Source organism: Delphinapterus leucas, chromosome 20, assembly GCF_059928025.1.
Source record: "Delphinapterus leucas isolate spDelLeu-1000000601 "Yukka" chromosome 20, BTC_Dleu_Yukka2, whole genome shotgun sequence".
NCBI lineage: Eukaryota > Metazoa > Chordata > Mammalia > Artiodactyla > Monodontidae > Delphinapterus > Delphinapterus leucas.
The window spans coordinates 25,864,010-25,884,728 of NC_143148.1; the positions used below are offsets into that span (position 1 = coordinate 25,864,010).

At 52.5% G+C, this 20,719-nt stretch overlaps 1 protein-coding gene across 5 annotated transcripts in view; it reads right to left on the bottom strand.

Annotated features, from left to right (window-relative positions):
* Positions 1 to 12,634: 12,634 nt before the first annotated feature.
* N4BP1 (NEDD4 binding protein 1) overlaps positions 12,635 to 20,719 on the bottom strand; it is a 47,819-nt gene continuing 39,734 nt past the window's right edge. For 2 of the 5 annotated variants that reach the window (XM_022555201.3, XM_089902997.1), the window contains exons 6-7: positions 19,293 to 19,400; positions 12,635 to 17,494 (exon numbers count right to left, since the gene is read on the bottom strand). In XM_022555201.3, coding sequence (XP_022410909.2) covers positions 17,110 to 17,494; positions 19,293 to 19,400 — 493 coding nt within the window. In that variant the 3' untranslated portion in view covers positions 12,635 to 17,109. Of the gene's footprint in view, positions 17,495 to 19,292; positions 19,427 to 20,719 lie in introns of all 5 variants that reach the window. The other 3 variants (XM_022555202.3, XM_089902999.1, XM_089902998.1) reach the window with 3 other exon arrangements.

Genomic DNA, 20,719 nt, shown 5'->3' on the forward strand with positions numbered 1-20,719 from the left:
ATAGAGATTTTACAAGGTTCGTCAGCAGGTCAAGGGGTTTCTCGGGGCAGCTCTTAGCTCACATTGCCTCGAGTCTCCCTCCGGGACACCTCTCCCTCTTTGCCTGGCACCTCCCTGGCAGTCCCACCCGCCTTCTCTGGGGCCTTTTTCATGCCCCTGAATGGGATGAGTCTTCGCTCCTCTGCCCCCAGGCAGGTGGTTCTCAGACCCAGGGGACACTGGCGCTTCTGTCTCCATTCATCCGCTCTTACCCCACCCAGCCCATCTCCACGCAGCAGATGACGAAGCATTTAGAACATCTGTTCGGGACTTCCCTGGTGGCGCAGTGGTTAAACCTCCGCGCTCCCAGTGCAGGGAGCCTGGGTTCGATCCCTGGCCAGGGAACTAGATCCCACACGCGTGCAGCAACTAAGACTTCGCATGCCACAATTAAGAGGAGACTGCCTGCCGCAACTAAGACCTGGCTCAACCAAATAAATAAATATTAAAAAAAACAAAAAACAAAAAAAACACATCTGTTTGATCAGGTCACTTCCAGCTTCACAGTGCCCTCAGGCTCAAAACCTAAACCCACCCATGGTCCCAGAGCCCGGTGCTCTCTGGTCCCCCACCACCTTTCCAGCCTCACTTTCTGTTCCCGCAAACCCTCATTCTAGGAACACAGGGCTTCTATTCGGTGCTCACACACACCCGACTCCTTCCCACCGCAGAGGAGTCCCTATGATTTGCCCTCTGCCTGGAATGCTCCTGGAACCTGGCTAACTCCAGAGCATCGTGCAAGGCTTGCTTCTGGGACCGTATTCACTATTTTCCAAAGATGGCCGCACCTATATATATTATGTATGTGTGTATATATATATCTCCCATCTCTCAGGCTCTTACAAGATGGCATTGATGCTCCTCTGCCAAGAGGGAGAGTCTCTGTTTCCTACACTTGGACCTGGCTCCATCCTTATAACTGCCTCGACCAATGGAAAATGCAGAAGTGACACCGTATGACTTCTGAAGCCCTTACAAAGCAACGTGGCTTCCTTCCGGCTCTTTCTCTCTTGGGCTGCTTACTCTTAGAATGTAGGTACCATGTTGTGAGGAAGCCCGGGCCTCAGATGGAGGCCGCATGAGTGTCCTAACCGCCAAGACAGGCTCACATGGGAGTGAGTGAGCTTTCAGATGGTTCCAGCGCCCAGACTTCAAGTCCTCCAGCTGAGTCCCCAGGCATCATAGAGACGGGCCATCCGCACTGGGTCATTTCTTTCTACAGTTCTGATCCACAGAAACCGTGAGAGATAGGGAAAGATTATTGTTGTTTAAGCCACTGCATTTGGGGGTAGTTTGTTATGTAGCAACAGATCCCTTGACCAATCCCCTGCTCCCGTCCTCCCTCTTGCCTTATGCGCACAGCACCCTATACATTTCTTCTTTGCATCTATCTCCACTGTCATTATGTCTATTTGCAAGTTTATGTGAGTACTGTTTCATTTCCCCACTGGATGTAAGCTCCATGAGGGCCAGAACCCTGTCTTGCTGTGTCTGTTTTGTCCCGGCAGTGAGCAGTGTGCCCAGTTCTGTGTTCAAAGCACGAGGCTCAAACGAAGCTGGTGAGAGGCAGGGGCCAGCAACCTCTAGCAACCTCAGGGCTGAGGCTGCAGCAACCTCAGGGCAGAATTCCAATGCTTCCAGGAATCCCTTGGGCACCAGCTGGTGACAGGGAGTGAGGAGGTGCACCGGGATGGCTGGGGACCTTGTGGGTGGCAGCAGATCCTGACGGCCACAGGAGCTGATGAACTTCAGACCCTGGTCCACTTGGCAGCTCCTCCCCCTGGCTGAGGATCCTTTGGTCTCTTCCCAGGCCATTGGACACAACTTGCTAATTCCTGCAGGGGCCTTGGTAGCCCCCACCACCCGGAGTACTCTGTCCTGCTGCATGCTCCCAAGGTCCAGGGCGATTAGAGCCTGTCAGACCCATTCCCACATGTGTCTCCTCCAGGAAGCCTCCCAGGATGGAGCCCTTTATATTTTGGATCACCCTTGTCACCTGACACAGGAAGGCTCCGTTAGCCGGTGGCCCTTGGTCAGCGCTAGGGGGAGGCTATGTAAAGTCCTCAGACCACCTCAAATGAATATAAGTTGACAAAGGCTCACGGGGTACACAACAAAACAAGCAAACGCCCCCAGCATCTCCGCTTGAGACCTTTTCCCAATCTCCTCTGTCGGACCTTTCCTCTACCCATCACCATGGCGACCTGCATCTCATGACAAGCAACAGAGACATCGCAGGAGGCACGGGAGTCACAGGCCTTCGCCTCCACCCATCCTTGGAGGTTTTCGCCCTGTCTCTTACCTCTGATGTCTTCTCCCCACATCGTGAACTGGTTGGATGCCTGCTTGGCACCTTGTTTGGGGTCAGGGAGAGCCCGCTGGGTGACTCCTTCTCCTGCATAGTCCCTGTTTTCTTTCTTCTACTTTTCTATCTTGATGAAGATGTTGGCGGCTTTACGAGCCCACAGGAAGAAACAAACTACGATTTGTATTTTGTGATTCTTGAAACAGCTTTCGTGTCCTTGGGACACTCTAGGAGTCATGGTCCCCACCCCACCCTGCCGCCAGCCACTGCCTGTTGGGAGGCCAGCTAATCCTTGTACTGTGTCCTGCCAAGACGGTGCTTATGCAGACATGACTGAACTCTACAGACCAGCCTGGGAGGGAGGACGGCGGAGTGCTCTGAGAACGCTGGGGGCTCTGGGCACGAATGAAACGACACAGCAGGGGGTTGTTGGGGGCACTGCATCAGGGACTGATTGGGGGTTAGTCAAGGCAGCGTAGAACTCAGCCCCTCTTTCGTCTGGGGCCCAGCACCCTCCACCTAACTCTGCTTTTGTAGGACCCCTTTGTTCCTCCCTCCGCAAATGCTGACGCTTGCTTGGCTCACAAGCCACTCTGTTCAGCTACTTGAGAGTCTCCCCGTCTCCTGGTCTCTGGCACACAGAAGTGCTGGTGAATTTACTCTTCCTGGAGGCCCCTTGGTGCCCGTTGTTAGTGGTGACTCAGGGCCGCGCTGCCCATTTCCCTGGAGGAGCGTCTTCTTAGAAAGGGATGGGCTGGCACTTCCCAGGTAGCTTTCTGCACCAACCCCGCCCTGGCAACTTCTAACACCTGTCTTGGTGGAATGGCTTCCCAGCCTTCTCAGATGGGGCTTCCGGGCAGCTGCAGCTTGCCTGAGCTTGCAGCCCAGCAGCAGCGTGGGCGTGGGAGGCGCCAGAGGGCCACGGGATCCCTGGCCTGCGGTGTGTCCCTCTCCAGGGAACCTCAGAACGTGGGCACAAAAGGGACTTAGCGCCTTGGTGGGCAGCAGAGGCGTCGAGGCACGGAGATGTGCCTTTCTGGTGTGTCAGTCACGGCATCTGTATGATCCAGTGTCCCTCCTGTGGCCCCACTGGGAGGTGGCAGTGGCTGGCCGTGCTCAGGGGTGGAAACTGAACTAGGGTGGGCACTGAGCCAGGACTGTGCATCCATAGGTTGGTCAGCCAACGATGAAGGGGCCTGGGGCAAAGAACTCTGACCTGTTGGGGTGGCGTTAGCCAAACCAATCAGATTTGGACCAGATTAGAGAATACCGAAGGACTGGGCAGTTGAGAGCCAGAGGAGACCAGAGACGCCGCCAGGAAGATCCCAGGGTCGAAGCTGCTGCTGTTCCCATGCCACCTTGGGCAGCTCTGGACCTCGAGTCCTAATGGGTCACAACTGTGCTTCCCTCCAACACTGCCTCCGCCCTGCCCCATGGCTCCTACCTTGGCCACTGTCTGACCAAATACACCTGTGTTCAGTGTTTTTGTTTTTTTCTCTAAGTTTTATGGTTTCACACTGAGACCTATGATCCACTTTGGGTTAACTTCTTTTGTATATGATGTGAGATATAGGTAGTGGTTTTATTTTTTGGCTAATGGATTTTCTACGTTGCATCATAAATTATCACAAACTTAGCGGCTTAAAATGAAACACATTTATTATCTCACAGTTTCTGTGGGTCAGGAGTCTGAGCACAGCTTAGCTGGGTCATCTTAGGGTCTCACTGGGCTTCAATCAGGGTGCTGGCTGGGCTATCTTCTCATCTGGAGGCTTGACTGGAAAGAATCTGCTTCCACACTCATCCAAATTGTTGGTGGAATTCATTTCTTTGCAGCTGGAGGACTGAGGGCCTTGGCTTCTTGCTGGTGACTTTCAGCTCCTAGAGGCCACCCAGTTCCTAGAGGTCTCCTGCAGTTCCTTGTCATGTGGGCTTTCTAAACACAGCTACTTGCTCCATCAAGCCAGCAGGGAGAGGCTGTGGAGCAAGTTGCCACAGGATGGAGTCTCATGCAACATAATGTAATCAGGGGAACGACATCCCTTGTCACTTTGCCATATTCCATTGGTTAGAAGCAAGTCACAAGTCCCACCCACACTCAAGAGGATGGGTTTACACAAAGGTGTGAACACCAAAAAAAAAAAAAAAAAAAAAAACAACAAAAAAAAAGGTGTGAACACCAGGAGGCAAGGGTCATGCGGGGCCACCTAAGAGTCCTTCTGTCACACGGACATACCAGTTAATGAAAAGAACATCATTTCTTCATCGACTTGTCTTTGCACTTTTGTGAAAAATCAATTGACTATATTTGTGTGATTCTATTTTTGGACACTCTTCTGTTCCATTGATCTATGTGTCTATCCTTTGCCAGAAACATAATGTCCTGATTCTGTAGCTTTCTACTAAATCTGGAAATCTGGTAGTACGATTCCTCCAACTTTGTTGCTCTTTTTCAAGATTGTTTTTGGATATTCTAGGTTCTTTAGCTTTTCAACATAGGTTGTAGAATCAGTTTGCAAATTTTTACCAAAAAATCCTGCTGGAATTTTGATTGGAACTGCTCTGAATCTATACAAGTGATTTAAAAATTTGAAGGTTTGCGGGCTTCCCTGGTGGCGCAGTGGTTGAGAGTCCGCCTGCCGATGCAGGGGACACGGGTTCGTGCCCCGGTCCGGGAAGATCCCACATGCCGCGGAGCGGCTGGGCCCGTGAGCCACACCTACTGAGCCTGCGCGTCTGGAGCCTGTGCTCCGCAACAAGAGAGGCCGCGATAGTGAGAGGCCCGCGCACCGCGATGAAGAGTGGCCCCCGCTTGCCACGACTAGAGAAAGCCCTCGCACAGAAACGAAGACCCAACCCAGCAAAAATTAATTAATTAATTAATAAACTCCTACCCCCAACATCTTCTTTAAAAAAAAACAACAAAAAACAAGATATAAGACAAGTTCTGTCATCCCACATAGTTCCCTCTGGGCCTCCCCTCGCCACCACTTTCTGATTGCTGTTCCCATAGGGTAGCTTTGTCTGTGCTAGAACTTCCCATACACGATTCGTGCAGTGTGTACTTTTCGTCTGGCTTTTCTCACTCCATGTAACGACTGTGGGATTCATCCGTATTGTGGCGCGTATCATCTGTACAGCCGGAATAGTATTGTCTGAGTATCTGCTGAGTAATATTCCACCATATGGATGTTCCACAATTAGTTTGGACACTTGGGTTGCTTCCTGTTTCGGCGATTAGAATAAGGCTGCTATAGATGTTCTTGTACAAGTCTTTGTGTGGACATATGTTTTCATTTTCTTCAGTAAATACCTAGGAAGAGAACTGCTAGGCCATAGGGTAGATACTCATCTAACTTTATAAGAAATTTCTGCTTGTTTTCTAAGGAAGCCTCAGTTTGTTCTTCCTGGTCTTGACCTCCTTTTCTCTGGATGAGAAAAAGAGATTCCAAGAATCAGCAAAGATTGGAGCTGTACAAGTTTTCAGAGGTCAGCCCCCGACCCCTCATCCTGAGATGGGGATCCAGGCCTGGGGAGGGGTGAAGTTTGTTCAAGGAACTCCTGTGAGACCTGGAAGAGCCAGAACTGGGACTGGTGGCTCCCGATAAATTTGCTCCTGGCTTCAGCCAGGTTGAGAGGGTGTCTGTTCTTGCAACCAAGTTTCTTGACAGAAACATATAAGAGAAGTGCAATCTCAGCCCCTGTGTACTACCCACATACACTCACCCCAGAAGGAATGGGAGATGCCAGCTGGGTAAGGGACCCAGGCCACGGCTCCCTGAGGGCAGAGGCTACGCCACCTTGTTCACAGCTGTGTGCTCCCTGTGCCGCAAGTAGAAGCTGCTAAATGAATAGACGGTACAAGCTGCCAGAGGCTGATGTGCTGAGGGGGCCTTGCTGGGAGACTTCCTGGAGGAGTGGCCTTGGAGCTGATGCCTGGAGAACTATCCCTCCCAAATGTCTCAGTGCTCTTACGTCCATGGGTCTGTCTCACAGGGGGCCAGTCCAGTAGCAGTGTGGGCACTCACTGGTTTTACATACTGGGACACTGACACCCCGACAGGGGAAGGAACGGGCCTGAGGGAGTTCACAGCAGAGCTGGGACCAGAACTGGCGGGGGGCAGTCCTTGACCTGAGAGGAGATGGGCTTGGGGGCGGGAGAGATGGGGACTTCTGCCCTTACAGCCACGCAGATAGCAGCCTGCATGGGCCTGGAAGCATGAGTTTCCGCTCCGGACAGCTGGTTGCAATTACCAAGTGCAGGAGGACAGGCAGGCAAGGGGGGCGCTGCCTCCAGAGAGGGGCTAGGGAAGGCAGGGCACTGAAAAACGGCCCTGGAATGCAGGCCAGCTGGACAGCTCTTCCTTGAATGTTCCAGCTTTAAAAAAATGAAACTTCGCTACTTTTCTGTGGTCCACCAATTGGGCATGTGATTCTGAAGACCTCATACAATTTTTAAAGAGAAGAAAAAAGTGTTCTTTTTCTTGGAAAGTGATGGACAAGTGCTCCTCTGTAGATTTGCTCTCCGGAGGTGTCTCCTGGGTTCCCCTGGGCAGGGCTGGCTGGTAAAGCCCCGGGGCACACAGGGTCCCACCCAGCTCCAGGGCTCAGGTGTGCACAGGAGTCCTGGAAGCCGGCCCTTCTGATCTCTCTTTCTCTCCCCCACCCCCTTTATTTTTTTTTGCGGTGCGCGGGCCTCTCACTGTTGTGGCCTCTCCCGTTGCAGAGCACAGGCTCCGGATGCGCAGGCTCAGCGGCCATGGCTCACGGGCCCAGCCGCTCCATGGCATGTGGGATCTTCCCGGACTAGGGCATGAACCCGTGTCCCCTGCATCGGCAGGCGGACTCTCAACCACTGCGCCACCAGGGAAGCCCATCCCCCACCCCCTTTTTTGAAGGGTCCTGGTCTGCTCTGTACAGGAGGAGGGTGAAGCCCTCTTAAAGCCCATGGGAAGTCAAGGTCGTGGTTACCTTGGTGGGGTGGGGGGGGGCACAGTGGGCTCCCGGAAGCTCACGTGCTCTGTTCCTTTGTCTGGATGCTGGTGACATGGTGTGATGGGTCTGGGAACACTCAGTGAGCCGTCTATTTATGATGTGTGTGCTCTTCCCAAAAAGTTGAAAAAAGGACAAAGGAACTAAGCCCGCTTAATTAATAAGGGGCAGACAGCAGGCATTATCTTGCCAAACGGGGGTGACCGAGTGTATGATAGGGGAAACTGAGGCGCAGAGGAGTTCAGGAGTTCATACACTGTCATGATTAGGAACGAATCTCTGCCCCTAGAAAAGCCACCTCGCCCCTTTCCCAAAGAGGAGCCAGTGGGTCTCCCTGATACCAGGGAAAGCCCTGGAACTCTGCGGTCACAGGCGGCAGGACGGCATCACTCCTTGGTCCTGGCTCTTCAGGGAGGAGACAAATGGAGGGCCAGAGGTGTTGCTGCAGAGGAGACCCAGCTCAGTCTTGGGGAAGATCTAGTCGTGACCATTTGGTGACAGACCACCACATGCTGCTGACTGGTGGGCCTCCCAGGAGACACCCTGGGGAGCCCAGCAGGGATTCCTCAGGCAGTGCCCTCCCTCCACCACTCCCTTTACCCACTGCAGGAATGGAGCTGGGTTAGCCAGAAACTTAGGCCACGTTCCTGTTCCAAGAGCCAGGGAGGGCTGGAGCGAGGGTTGTCTGCAAGGTGCAGGAACAGGCTTGGGAAGGGCTTTTCCAAAGAGCAGAGCGTGCACCCCGGCTGGCCCCCCGCGGGCCCCCAGTTCAGGGAAAGAAGGCAGAACACATCCCTTAGGATGCAGCAAACCCTCTTCGCTGACCTCTCCAGCCTCCGCTGTGGCCTTCCTCTCCATGTGCTGTTCCTCTGCCAGGAACGCTCTTCCATTCACAGCCCCACCCTCTCTTCGTGGCTGATCCCATTTGCCCCATTCGCACTTCTGTCTCTGGTCTCCTCGCCCAAATAGGCTGTCGGTCCCCCACCATTGCCCATCCCAGCAGAAATGCAGTACTCAGAAGGGACTAGAGGTTGACATCAATGAATGCATGCATGGACACCCAGCTGTGGCTTCCTGAGTCATTCAGTGGAGGGACGGAGTGTGGACACCTGGGTTCAAGTCATGGCTCTGCAGGTCACAGGACAGGCCTGCCTCAGGTTCCACATCTGTAGAGTGGGGGAATCATTCTTGCCTGTCCAACTGGGCAGCTGCAGAGACTCATCCAAGGAGGAAGATGGTGGGGCGCTGTGGCTGGGACTGTGACGGACGCCTGGAAAGACCAAACAGATGAGGTCTGGATTCAGTCTGGAGGGTGCTGTGGAGAAGGGAGGGGGTCGAGGCTCGTGTTGTCAAGTCACTTCCTGTTGCGAGGGTTCTCAGGGCCAGGCTGCAGACTTTCCTGGGGCTCACCACGACCCTGACGGGGGATGCAGAGCCCCAGGGGTGGTTTAGGCTGGGACGATCACTCCGCTAAGCCTCAGATGGCAGCAGCAGATGGCTCCAAGCTGGTGGCAGGGGGCGGGGGGGTTGGGACGTCTGAGGTAGGCAGCCCCTCTGCGGCCGCCAGCTCTGTGGCAGACGAGGGCCTCCTCCCACCAGCTGTGCCAGCAGTCACCCTCCAGTGTCCTCACTCAGCACGACCTCCATCTGTGCGCGATGCTCAGGCTGGTCCTCAATGCCCAGGTTCCTGGTCTGGGGCGAGAAAGCTGGAGGTGTCAGATGGCTGGAAACACTCTGAGAGGAGACCCCGCATCTCCCAGGGAGGCAGTGTATGAGATCTGGACGCAAGGCTTGCCTCACCTAACGGCTGATGGTCGCCAGAGCCCAAGCCTGCCGGCCTCTGCCCTGTGAAACAGGAGGTCTCCGCGTGGCGGACTCTTCCAGTCCTCAACGGCGTGCGCCGATCCTGCTGGGCTCCCAGGGCCCACCAGTGCCATGCAGGGCAGTGACTGGGGTCTGCGGGGCAAGCGACGGGCTGCGGGAAGACCCTGGTTTGGTGGAAAGAGGCCTGTGTGCTTGGTGGGCGGCGGGCGCTCCCTTCCCTCTGTCCTTGTTCAGAAGAGTCCCAGGTAATTAGAGCCAGCTTCTGCCCAGCAGTGAGGACGCACAGCTGGGCTGGGGGTGGGGAGACCAAGCCAGTCCCAGCCGCTTGTCCCAGGAGGGAGGGGCCCCCTGGCTGCCCAGCTCTGCACTCCTCCGCCTCTGTGGGGCTTGGGATTTGGAAAACACTGAAGGTCAGATGAAGCCTGGAGGACGAGCCCTTCCTGGAGCCACCTGTGGGACTGAAGGGGGGTGTCAGGAAAGGGAGGGACTCGCAGGTGCCAGGCCCTTGTCTTAGGATTTTATCCCGGTGGCAACAACTCTTCATAGGGTGTCGGTGTGTTGAGGGCACCCCGGGATCCCCGGGGGTTCCAGACGCTGATCTCCCTAGTCTGGGGTGCGGCCTGGGCACGAGCATGTTTACAGCCCTTCCTCCAGATGACTCTGATGTGCCTCAGGATTGAAAGCCGCCAGCTGTGAGGGCAACATCCTCACTTCATTCACAGATGAGGGGACCAGCCTCATCTGAGAGGTTGCGTAACTTCCTCAAGGTCACACAGCAGGAAGTGCCAGAGAAGGGCCCATGCCCTCATCGCCAGGGCGGGAGGAGCATGGGCGCTTTGGAAAGGCCCCTCAGGGCTGTTTCTCCCCTCCCCCAGCACTGTCCCAGGCACACAGCAGCGGCTTAGGGACAGGGGAGAGGGAGGCATCACAGAGGGGCTGGCAAGAGAGCACACAGAGCATGCGGGTGCCGGGGCTCCAGCTCTACCCCCGCCACTCACCACTGGGCCTCAGGTTCCTTAGCCTTAAAATGGGAAGAAGCGCCAGTGCCCTGCCCACCTTGGTGGGGAGGGGGCGCGTGTTGTACCCTCAGGAGGGGCTGGCAAGGGGAGAGGGACCCGCTGTCATTGAGAGACCCTCTAGTCTGGGGAGGTCATGCAAGCAAAGCAGCTTCTGCAGCTCCTCGAGGCCAGCTGCGGGAGGCCCTCTCCTTCCTTCAGCCTTTTTTGGTGGCTGAAACCCTAGACTGATCCCGGAGCCAGACAGGCGGGCAGACAAGCGCATTCTTTTCAGGGGAGGCCCCCTCCTCCTCTCTCTGGAAGCCGGGAGCGGGGAGGGCAGGGCTGCCCAGGCCTGACCCCAGGCTGGGTTTCAGACTGTGGGGCGAGTAGGGCTCCCTGGGGACTTGTGGGGCGAGTGGTGGGAGGGAAAGGCCCAAAGGCCCTAGTCTGCGGCTGGGAGTCGTGTGGAAGGAGGTGGCAGGGGGCTGATTCCAGGAGCCCCGGGGCCCCTGGGCTGCAGCTCCAGCACTGGCTGTGGGCACTGATGCCCAGTTTCTGGGCAAATCCTTGCGTGCCCAGCCTCAGTTTCCCCGATGACTATCACCAGCCCTGGAACTACAGATGTCACAAGACTGGAACCTGAGCTGTAAAAAAGGCTGCTTTCCGTTTTTAAAACCCATCAAAGGTCACTTTACTGCTGTGCGTCCCCCTAAATGAAGAGGAAGGCGGGTATGACGTGCACACAGGCATACTCTGGACGGTGCTTCTGCAGTGCTGGTCAACTTAAAAAAAATAACGTGTTCCTGGCGTCCTCCCACAGGAACAGGGCTGGACACGGGCCCCACTACTCAGGAAGGTGGGAGGTGGGAGGCAGCTTCCTTCCACAGCCTCCCTCTGCCCAGCAGGCTGACAACCTTGACCCGGGTCACGAGCCCTCCATTCTGTTCCCTGGGTGGGGGAGGGGGTCCATCTCGGGCGCCATTCTGGCTGCTAAGTCGCCCTGGCAGAGCCTGCCTCTCGGGGAGGTGGAATGGCCTGCGGGAATTCAAATCCTGCATCCTGGACACACGGGCTTTGAGAAGTGCGAGTCTCAGCATCGCCGGGCCTTGTCTCTTCTCCTGCAATATGGAGACCTCAAAGCAGCGGCGTAAGGAGCAGATGAGGCAAGACCCGGCCTGGCGGGTGCTGTGTCAGCCAGGGATCAGCTTTCCCGCGCATCTTGTGGCCAAGCAGCGGCTCCGCTGGTGTCCCTCTGGTTCCCTCTCTGCTGCGACACCAACGGGCTCTCCAGGGGGCCGAGCCTGTTAAGGGGAGCGATGTCCTCTCCAGGTCACAGCAGGACCTCTCTGCAGCCCTGCCGAGGCTCTGAGGAGGGTCTGGACCACACTCTGGGTGAGCCAGCAGGGACAGAGAAGAACATTCAGAATCCAGAAGACGAGGTTGCTGAGCTTTTGGAGACACAAGATCTCTACCTTTGGGATGATCTGTAAGGGTGTGAACAGTTCCATAAGTGCCCACAGCGCTGCTGGGCAGAGCCAGTCACCACAGTCACTGAGCGGGCTCTGTGTCAGGCAGTTCCTGGCCCATTTCTTCCTCACGACAGCCCTGGGCTAGGAAAGAGGATCCCATCACCGATCTCTTACCGGTGAGCACGCGGAAGGGTATGGAAGGTCTAACTCTGACGAAGCAGGCCTGGTCTCTGCCCAGCTAGGCAACGGAGCAAGGAAATTCACATCAGGGCATTTGTTATGGCACAACCTCAAGAGGACGGAGGATTCCAGGGAGGAACCACCCTGCGTGAGGGTGTGGGTGGAGCCTCCTGAGGTTACTTGGAAACTGACTGGGGGGACACTCCTGCAGTGCTGATGTTCTGGTCTTTGGGATCTTCCTAACGATACAATGAGCTTCCCTCATTTGATCTGCCAAGTGTAAGGACAGTGATATGTATTTCACTCAAGACTCTTGATTTCAAGGGATGTAAACCCAACTTAAGGAAAAAGTGAAGTGTGTCAGGATAACAGGCACCTCGACATCTGAGGAAAGACATGAGAGCCCTCAGGTTTCCATGACAACAGGAACCTGGAACTCATGCCACCAGGAATCATGCTGTCATGCTTCTGCTTCTCTCCCGCTCTAGACCAGCTCCTCCCCCGACCCAGGGCAGGAAGCAGCCTCCAACAGACCTGGGTGTGACACTCTGTAGCCTCCCCCACCACCACCAGAGGGGACAATTCCAAGGAGTGGTCCTGACTGGCCTTAGCTTGGCCAGGTGTCTGTCCCGGCCACCTGTGGGCAGGACGTCAGAGCACACTGCTTGGCTCAGCCTGGGGCAGGTGCCCATCCCTGGCCCAGGTGGTGTTAGAGCCTTGACGTGAAGGGAAAATGGAGAGCAGTGGGTTCCAGGAGTGACTGCTGAGAATCTGATTTCCGAAGGCCTTGCTGGCTGCTAGATGCCGCTGTCAAGAAGGCACCATCCTCCAGTTCAATTGAGCAGACTTTATTCAGCACCTATTAAGTGCAAGGCACTGTGCTAGGTGCTGTGGGAAATACAAAGAGTGAACACAGACAGCCCTGCCCACGAGGAGCTCACAGTCTAGAAAAGGAGGTAAGACACGGTACACAGTCAGCTGCGGTGACACCAGCCAGAGTGGCAAGTGCCGAAAGCAAGACACAAATGCTATGGGGTCACAGAACACCATGAGGCTGCTTCTGTCAGAAGCTTTAGGCGAGGGTACAGAGGACGCAGGGCTGGGCCTTTGAGCGGGGAAGCCATTTGGGAGAAAGGGCATTTCTAGCAGAGAAGAGATGCACTCAGAGGTGGGAGCTCACAGGTAACAGAGGAAATTGGGTGGCTGCAGTGAGTGGGCAGGCGGGCTATACAAAGTGGGCAGTCAGGTACAACTGGGAGGTGGACAGCCAAGGATACTAAGCTCAGGGAGGTCTGAACTTGACGCTCTGGTCAAGAGAGCCACTGATCACTGAACAAGAAGAGGGGTGTGCAGAAACGTGTTCTTAGAAGATAAATCTAGCGGTTGTGGAGTCTGGGAGGGAGAGGGGGAAAGCTGAGAGGCGGGCTGACTGGTCAGAGGCTGACGCCCACAGGGAGGCCATGAGAGCGTGACTGGGGGGCAGTGGCCAAAAAGGGACAAGGGTGGGCAAGGAGATCTTGTGGCGGGGGGGGGGCGGGGCGGGAAAGGAGAGCAAGGAACAGACGCAGGCCCAGTGTCTGGGGGACAGTGGGTCTGAAGACGTCCCAGGGCTTCTAGGTAGAGCTAGAAATGAACTCGTGAAGGGCAGGGCTGGAGCTGGGACTGGAAGCCATTGCAAAGAGGGGCGGTGGGAGTCAGGGAAGTGTGCTGGCCCCTAAGGGTGAGGGCTTCTCAAAATGTGGTCCCTGGGCCACCCGCATGGGAACCATCCAGGGAGCTTGCTGAAGTCGCAGATTCCCAGGCTTAACTCCAGAGCTACTGCATAAACATCTCTGGGGGTAGTGCCCAGCAATCTGCATTTTTACTAACAGCTGCCCTCCCCGCTGTGAGTCCCATAGCTGGTCCAAGGTTTGAGAACCACCAGTTGAACTGGCCTTTAGGTAAAAGAAGGAAGAGGAATGAAGACTGTTCAGGAGTGAGGGAAATCTCAGAAAATAGGGAAATAAGGTCAACGATGTCACGCTACGGTCACTGAATGTGGACACGGAGATTAAGGATTGGGAAAAGGCCTCTGAATTTGGCAACTGGGCGGTCTCCGATGACTTTCCTAGACTATTCCCACGTGGTGGGGTGGAGGCCAAGTTTGCAGACAGGGGAGTGAAGAGTGGCAAGGGTGGGGGCGGGAAGTAGCGACAGAGTTCCTTTCAGGTTATTTTAATCTCAAGGATCTGGAGGACATGGGGAATAATGGAGAGGTAGATAATGCAGAAATGGAGTCTGAGTAACTAACCAAACAAACTACCATTGGGAGATGAGAGGAGATGGGCCCAGGGATGGATGGACGGATGGACGGAAGGAAGGACAGGTGGGGACGTGGAAGGGCTGGTGGGGAGGCGGAACTGGGGAGGGACCTCCAAAGAACGCGGTGTCTCAGAGGTATGTGGGAGGCAGGCTGGGCCTGAGAGGGGGTGGTGCCCGGGCCCAGGGCCTGGGGTGAGGGGCATGGACCTGGCGGTGGCGGGGTGCGCTCAGAGCCTCAGGGGCTTCTATGCGTGGATCATATTCCCCACGTGCCACAATAAGCCCGGGCAATAAAGCAAAACCATCCCTCCTCTCACGGACACCAAAAGCTGCAACAGGCCCCCAGAGTCCCTGGAGACACAGCCATGGCCCGCTACGCCTGCCAGGACAATGCTGACCCTTCATCCAGGATGGCTGAGAGGCCTTCTTACTGTTTTTCCAGCTGGCAGCCTACAGGGTCTCAAACACCGGCTACTTGACAGAAAGGTCAAACCAGTCTTTCTTCTCCCAGAGGCGGCAGCCTGGGGCCTGGGGAAGAATGCAGGCCCAGGAATCACTCCGCATCACCACCTACTTATTCTTTAACCCTGGACAACCTCTCTGAGCAGCAGACATCAGTCTACTGAATGAGGGTGGCATCCCCTGCCCTGCCACCTACTTCATTCATTCCATGGAATGCCATGGAATACGGGATGCAGAGCCGCCGCACACGACAGCCCCCTACAGCCCCAAGGAGTTACAGGAAGCACTGCTGCTGACTCTCCCAAGGTGGTTTAGAACTCTTCCATGGGAGGCAGACCATCAAGAAATATTTTATAGCATCAACACTGAGCCTGGTATTAAGAGGAGCCTGAGAACAAGTAATGGACTTTTTTTAATAATCGTTTGAAAATTGAATTGTAAAATATTAAATTTAACTAAACTTGATAGACTTAAGAACGAACCATGAATTGTTTCATTTACCAAGGTAAGTAAGTAATGCTTTTCTGACACTCCTCCCACTTGGTCTTCTATGTTCTTCCCTCCTGCAGCCGAGAAAGTGGAAAGGGGCAGGTAGAGCTCTCAGAAACAATACTAAGACCACAGAGGCTTACACAATTCATAGGTCAAAGGTCAAGTCACTTCTAGAGCCCAGAAAACTCCTGACCTCTAGGCCTAGCCAGCTCTACCTGGCATCAGTGGAGGCTCAGCCGCCTTCCAGGAAGACCTGTGGCTAAGTCCTGGCAATCAAGGTATGCCCTCTAGGTCCTTCTCTGAAACAGGAGAAGTGCTGGATTGGCAAGGCTGCTGGACAAAACCCTGACCCCAAAGGTCAGAGTCACTGCAAGACCCAGCCCTCACACCTCTGCTGTTGTTTTTAAAAACCACCAGTTGTGAAGCTGAGGCACAGGGGCTGGGACTAATGTCGCCTTCCGGCCTACCTCGAGTCTTCTACCGCCACGTGCATAGCTGGGTGACTCGGGCAACCTGCCCCCTTGCCGACAAGCGGCTCCACAGCAGGATGCATCTTAAAGGCATCCAAGAGAAAACATGATTGAAGTACGACTTTGGCCACCTGGAGGACTCTGGACTCACCCCTCGAGGGATGCGGGGGTCAGACACGCCTGGAGGGAGCACTGGGGGGAGACACCTAGGTCTGCTCGTGGCCAACTAAGTCCCTTCACCATGAAGAACAAACCAGCACCGAGTGCTCGGCAGCTGTTTCTGGGGACCGGGAGAGATGTGATCTACAAGGCAGCCGTGAAACTGACCATGAGCAGCCTAGGGAGAGAACAGGTATAAAATACGAAGCCCTTTGAAGGTCCAGAGAACAATAAAGATGTTAGGAATTAATTAGCCAGAAAAAGTATTTCACTGACACGGAATTTAGGCAACACTGAAAACACAATACTAAGACATCAGTTCTGAGAAAGACTCACAGACAGGAAGGGCAGCTTAGAAGGACACTAGAGAGACAAACACAGGAAAGACAAATATGGGGCTCTGGGTCCCCACAGAAGCTACTAATGCTATTTACTGGCTTGGGTCATTCTTGAGAATAGAAAACCATTTTTTTGGCAAAGCTGCACAAACTTCACATGGGGGGTGGTCTCCCAAGGCTGTGGACACAAAATTACTCTAATGATGGGGCTCTTCACTAAACTTTCTCACATCCCACTAGTATCTTCAGAAGCTAATATGTGACTTCTAGAGTCAGTCAGGGACTGGCTGGCGAGTGTGTCTGAGCCCAGGACGAGGAATCCCGTCCACGGCTGTGGCCTTGGGCGCGTCCAGACGGAGGGCACTGTGAGCCTCAGTTCCCTCTTCTGCAGGGTGGGAGGGGAGGAAGGGCTAGACTAAGTGAGCTCTCAAGTTTCTTCCGGCCTGGATGGTCTGTGCGTCTAACCTTGCCCTGGTTGTTAACAACGGCTATAGGCACAAGGTGCCATCTAGTGGCACCACTTGTTCACTCTCACAAATGGCTCCAATGAAAGACCCCAGAGGAGCAAAATTAACTCCTAGGGACTCTAATTCCAGGGGTGAGGGCAGAGGAGGCTGGGAGGGGTGAGCACACTTCATGTTAGCGGATGTGACATAGTCATCTCAAGAAAATATAAGAGGTCTTGCCTTCCCTAAGAAAGCAACTCTTTTTTTATTTAGAAAGGCTAATCATATCCATTTGTCAATATTTTCAGCGTTAAGGAAAATAGTTTAAAAAACATAAAAATGTAAGTACACTCAAGAGTAACTGCTATTAAACAGTTCTGAACAGGCAGAAAATGTAGACTTTCCTTTTACAGAAAATGTTAAATCTGTAATAGCAGCATAATTTATATATAGAAAAAAGCTGGTTTTGAAAACCCAGATTTTTTTATACACAAAACATCTGTTTTTTTTCTATACACTACAACAGCATTTCCACTGGGAAATTGGGTTCTTCACATTTTGTCACTTCCTGCCGCCACGTGCAGATACTAGACTGAGTGCATCTCCAGCCCGGAGCCCCAGTTCCCGACGGCCTTCAGTCCAACACCATGGCGGAAAGCGCGTTCAGGTCTTTCATGTACGGATGAGCTGCCAAGATCTGGTCGATTTTCAGTCTTTGCTCTGAGTCAGGGAAGATCTTCAGAAGGGCTTCCCTTAGCTCGTTGGTTTCCGCAGAAGATCTCTGTGCTGGCATGGGCAGATTCTGCTGGATGTTGGGAAGGTTTGGCAAAAGTGGGAAGCGGGGTTGCTGAGGAAGCCAGTGGCTGGGTGGGGTGCCCTGAATCCGGGCTGGAGGCTGGTGGCCGGTGCTGGCTGCCTGGGTGCCAGGGACTCTGAAGTTGGGGTCGAACATGCCCACATTTGGCAGGGCATTGAGTAGGGGCTGCACATCTCTGTGAACGGAAGCAAGTCCTGGTGAGCTGGGTTATGAGATAAAAAAGAAATCTGTCTAAACATCTGCTGACACCAGGGCTCAAGGAGCTGCTTGCTCGCTGGCCTCTGAAGGCAACAGAAGACTGCAGCCAAGGCACGGGTGGCAGCTGTCCGCAGTGGGGCCCGTGAGGATGCCAGTGACACCAATTCCCGATCAGTCATGACAGGGAATGCTAGCTCTTCATGAGCGACTCCACCTCCCTGGCCTGCCGCTGTGAGGACTGACCCTATCCAGCTGCTTGGCTCTAAACCAGGGTGTACCAGAATCACCTGGAAGCTTTCAAAAGAACTGGAAACAGGGCCCTACTCTCCTGCAGATTCTGATTCTCTGTGGAGCCTGGTTGACAGGGCTGAGAAAAAGGAAACCACTTTGGGCAGAGAGGCTGCCTCCCCCGCCCCCCAAGTCTGAGTGAGACATTGGTGCCCACAACTTGAATGCACGTGAGTGTGTATACAGCGTCCGTACTGTTAAAAAGCCTCCGACTTGACTCTGCCTTGCAGCTGAGAAATGGGGCTGCCTGAACACTTTTCCCAACTTCAAAAGCTCAGTCCCTCTGTGGGGGGAGCTATTACTAACTTCTTATTCAATTAGTTAACACTTTTGTGAAGAGCCATTAGGTGAGCAGGCAGGACTGACCCTGCTGCCAGGCTGCTGAGGCTGTAGAAGGAGCCGGAACTCTCCTTCCATTGTTTGACCCATGGGCCTTGATGCTTGCACACAGGCCTCAGGTCTTAAAGCCTAGCAGAGGATTTCCAAGTTCAGACTTCTGAAAGAAAAATGAGACATATGGACATCCAACAGGTGTTAAAAATGGCTGCCGTTCTCTTGGTGTCGGTAGAGAAGCAGGACCTTTGGGAACTAAGTCCTCATCTGTGCAATGAAACCCAAAGGCTCAAAAGAGAAATGATTCACAAGACCTGGGAGCTGAAATCATGCTGGTCTTGTGTGCAGAAGACAGCTCTGTGTGAACCACCCGTCCCCCCAAAGGATCCTGTTATAAATGGAAAGGATCAGCTATAGTCTCACTGCCTTAAAAAGCTGGGGGAGCTGTGCGTCTGATTCCTTTCGGTTTAGACCTCCATAGCATCCCTGTGCAAACATCTGCTGAGAAATACACAGAAATGTAGCCTGTCTTACTTTAAAAAAGGGAAAAGGTCTATCACTGGGGAATATGATCTGCCACTCAGGCACACGGGACGCTTTAGTTAACAGTGTCCATTACTTGAGAATTCTGAAACCAGAAACAACCACTAGCAAGCAACATGTCTTTAAACACAAACAAACAAAAAACCCAAATCCACAACAAAGAAAACCTAAGCTATCAAATCAATTTCGGATAAATAAAGAATACTGGCTTCTCTATTAAGTGAGGTAGAAAGTAACACTTCCCCAGGCAGTGATTCCTGAAGAGTAAATAAATTAATATAAGCATAAAATATTCAAAGCAAATGACTTGGGAAAATGAACTTAAAAAAGATATTCAGACACACACCATGAACCCAAGCAGCATTCACTAATAAGTGACCACTAGCAAAATCTGCTTTGTCTTCTTAGACCTACAGAAAATCTGGCTCCCCATCCTCTCCTGGGATTAAAACCAAAAGGACCACAAATGAAGATCTGGTCTTTGGGAGACATTCCACATATATTTCACCAGCACTAAATCTAAGGCTATTTTAAAAAATAAAACACCATTTTTAATCTTTAGAGAGAGAGCACTCGCCCTGAAGCACAAAGAACTGAAACAAACTTGTAAAAGCAAGACAATCTGGAAAAGGAAATACCTAAGGAAGACTTCCTTCCGAAGAAATTCTTCTAATCGAGGTCCGCTTCTTCCCAGAGGATCATCAGGGACCATAAATATGTCCCCCACAAAGGTATACTGGAGCAATCTACAACATGGAGAACAATTACAGTGCTGGAGGAAAAAAGTTAAAGGCTGCTTAACTGCCTAAAGCAAAAAACAAATACACCCCAGTTAAACCATTTTAATTTCTCTTTTGGATACAAATATTGGTCAATACAATAGAGTAAGAAACTTTTACCCTACTGGCTCTCACATTTCTTAGCAAGACTTTCAGATTTTTATCTGGGCCTGGGAAGCAGTTCCTTCTCCTGACTTTCAATGTAACTTTGAAAAATAAGACTGAAAGGCTGTCTTAGGATACAACAGGTGCTCAACCAAGGTTTAATTTTTGAATAAATGAGTCCATAAGCAAACCCACTGATGTTCTTTTAAAAAAGGGAAACAGTGTATGAAGAAAGAATATTGAAGGTCAGTTGAGCATGATTTATCAAGTCTACAAAAATGTTTAAAAAAGAAAAAAGTCCAAATGACTGGTTTGCTGCTTGGACTTTGGTTTCTGCCTTGTTTTATGAATTCTGAAGGCAATGGGTTGGTGTGTGACTGAGTCTTGACTCATTTAAACCTTCCATGCATACACAGATGAGTGTCCAATACTGACAATGAGCCCAGGGCACAGATCCAACAGAAGCACATACTAGAAAATTAATGCCTTGTTTAACTGTACCCAGGTCAAAGACCAATTCTGAGTTCAGCTATCAACAACAGTTTTTTCAGTCAAAATGCATATAGTAATTAACTTTCACCTGGGCATCATTTTCTAGAATGATGAACCAAAGAATCATTTTCTAAAATCCTCCAATGATTCAACAAAATATAAATATCAGACAAGTGGCAACTGTGAAACCCCTAAAGAGGTAAGTAGGTAGTTACACTAGTTATAGAATAGTTATACTAGATATACACAGCCTTGAGGTATGTTTTTTAGATTTGTGGCATTTATGACTCATCCCTGGCACTACCATAAGAATATTGCTTTTTGTTAAGTAACTTGTCAGACGATGCTTGCTAATGGAAAGTCCTGGAAGCTGTGTTCACTGATCTTAATGCAGCTGAACACATTCAGAGTGTCATTACAGACAAAAAACTTACAGTAGTGACTGCAAACTCCTGACTTTGTTACTTTGGATGATATTCAACATGTTTTCAATACAGATGACTAAACTTGGTAAAATGATGGTAAAATGCTCAAGAAAAGCATCAGATAGTAAAAAGTAGAAACACTCTCTCCTCTCCCAAAAGTGAAAGCCCAATCAGCATATTGATTTTGGTCCTACCCTCCTGATGAACTCATAGTTGTCATTGAACCCCAACCTTCATATTTCATAACTGAGTAAAGTCAGGAGG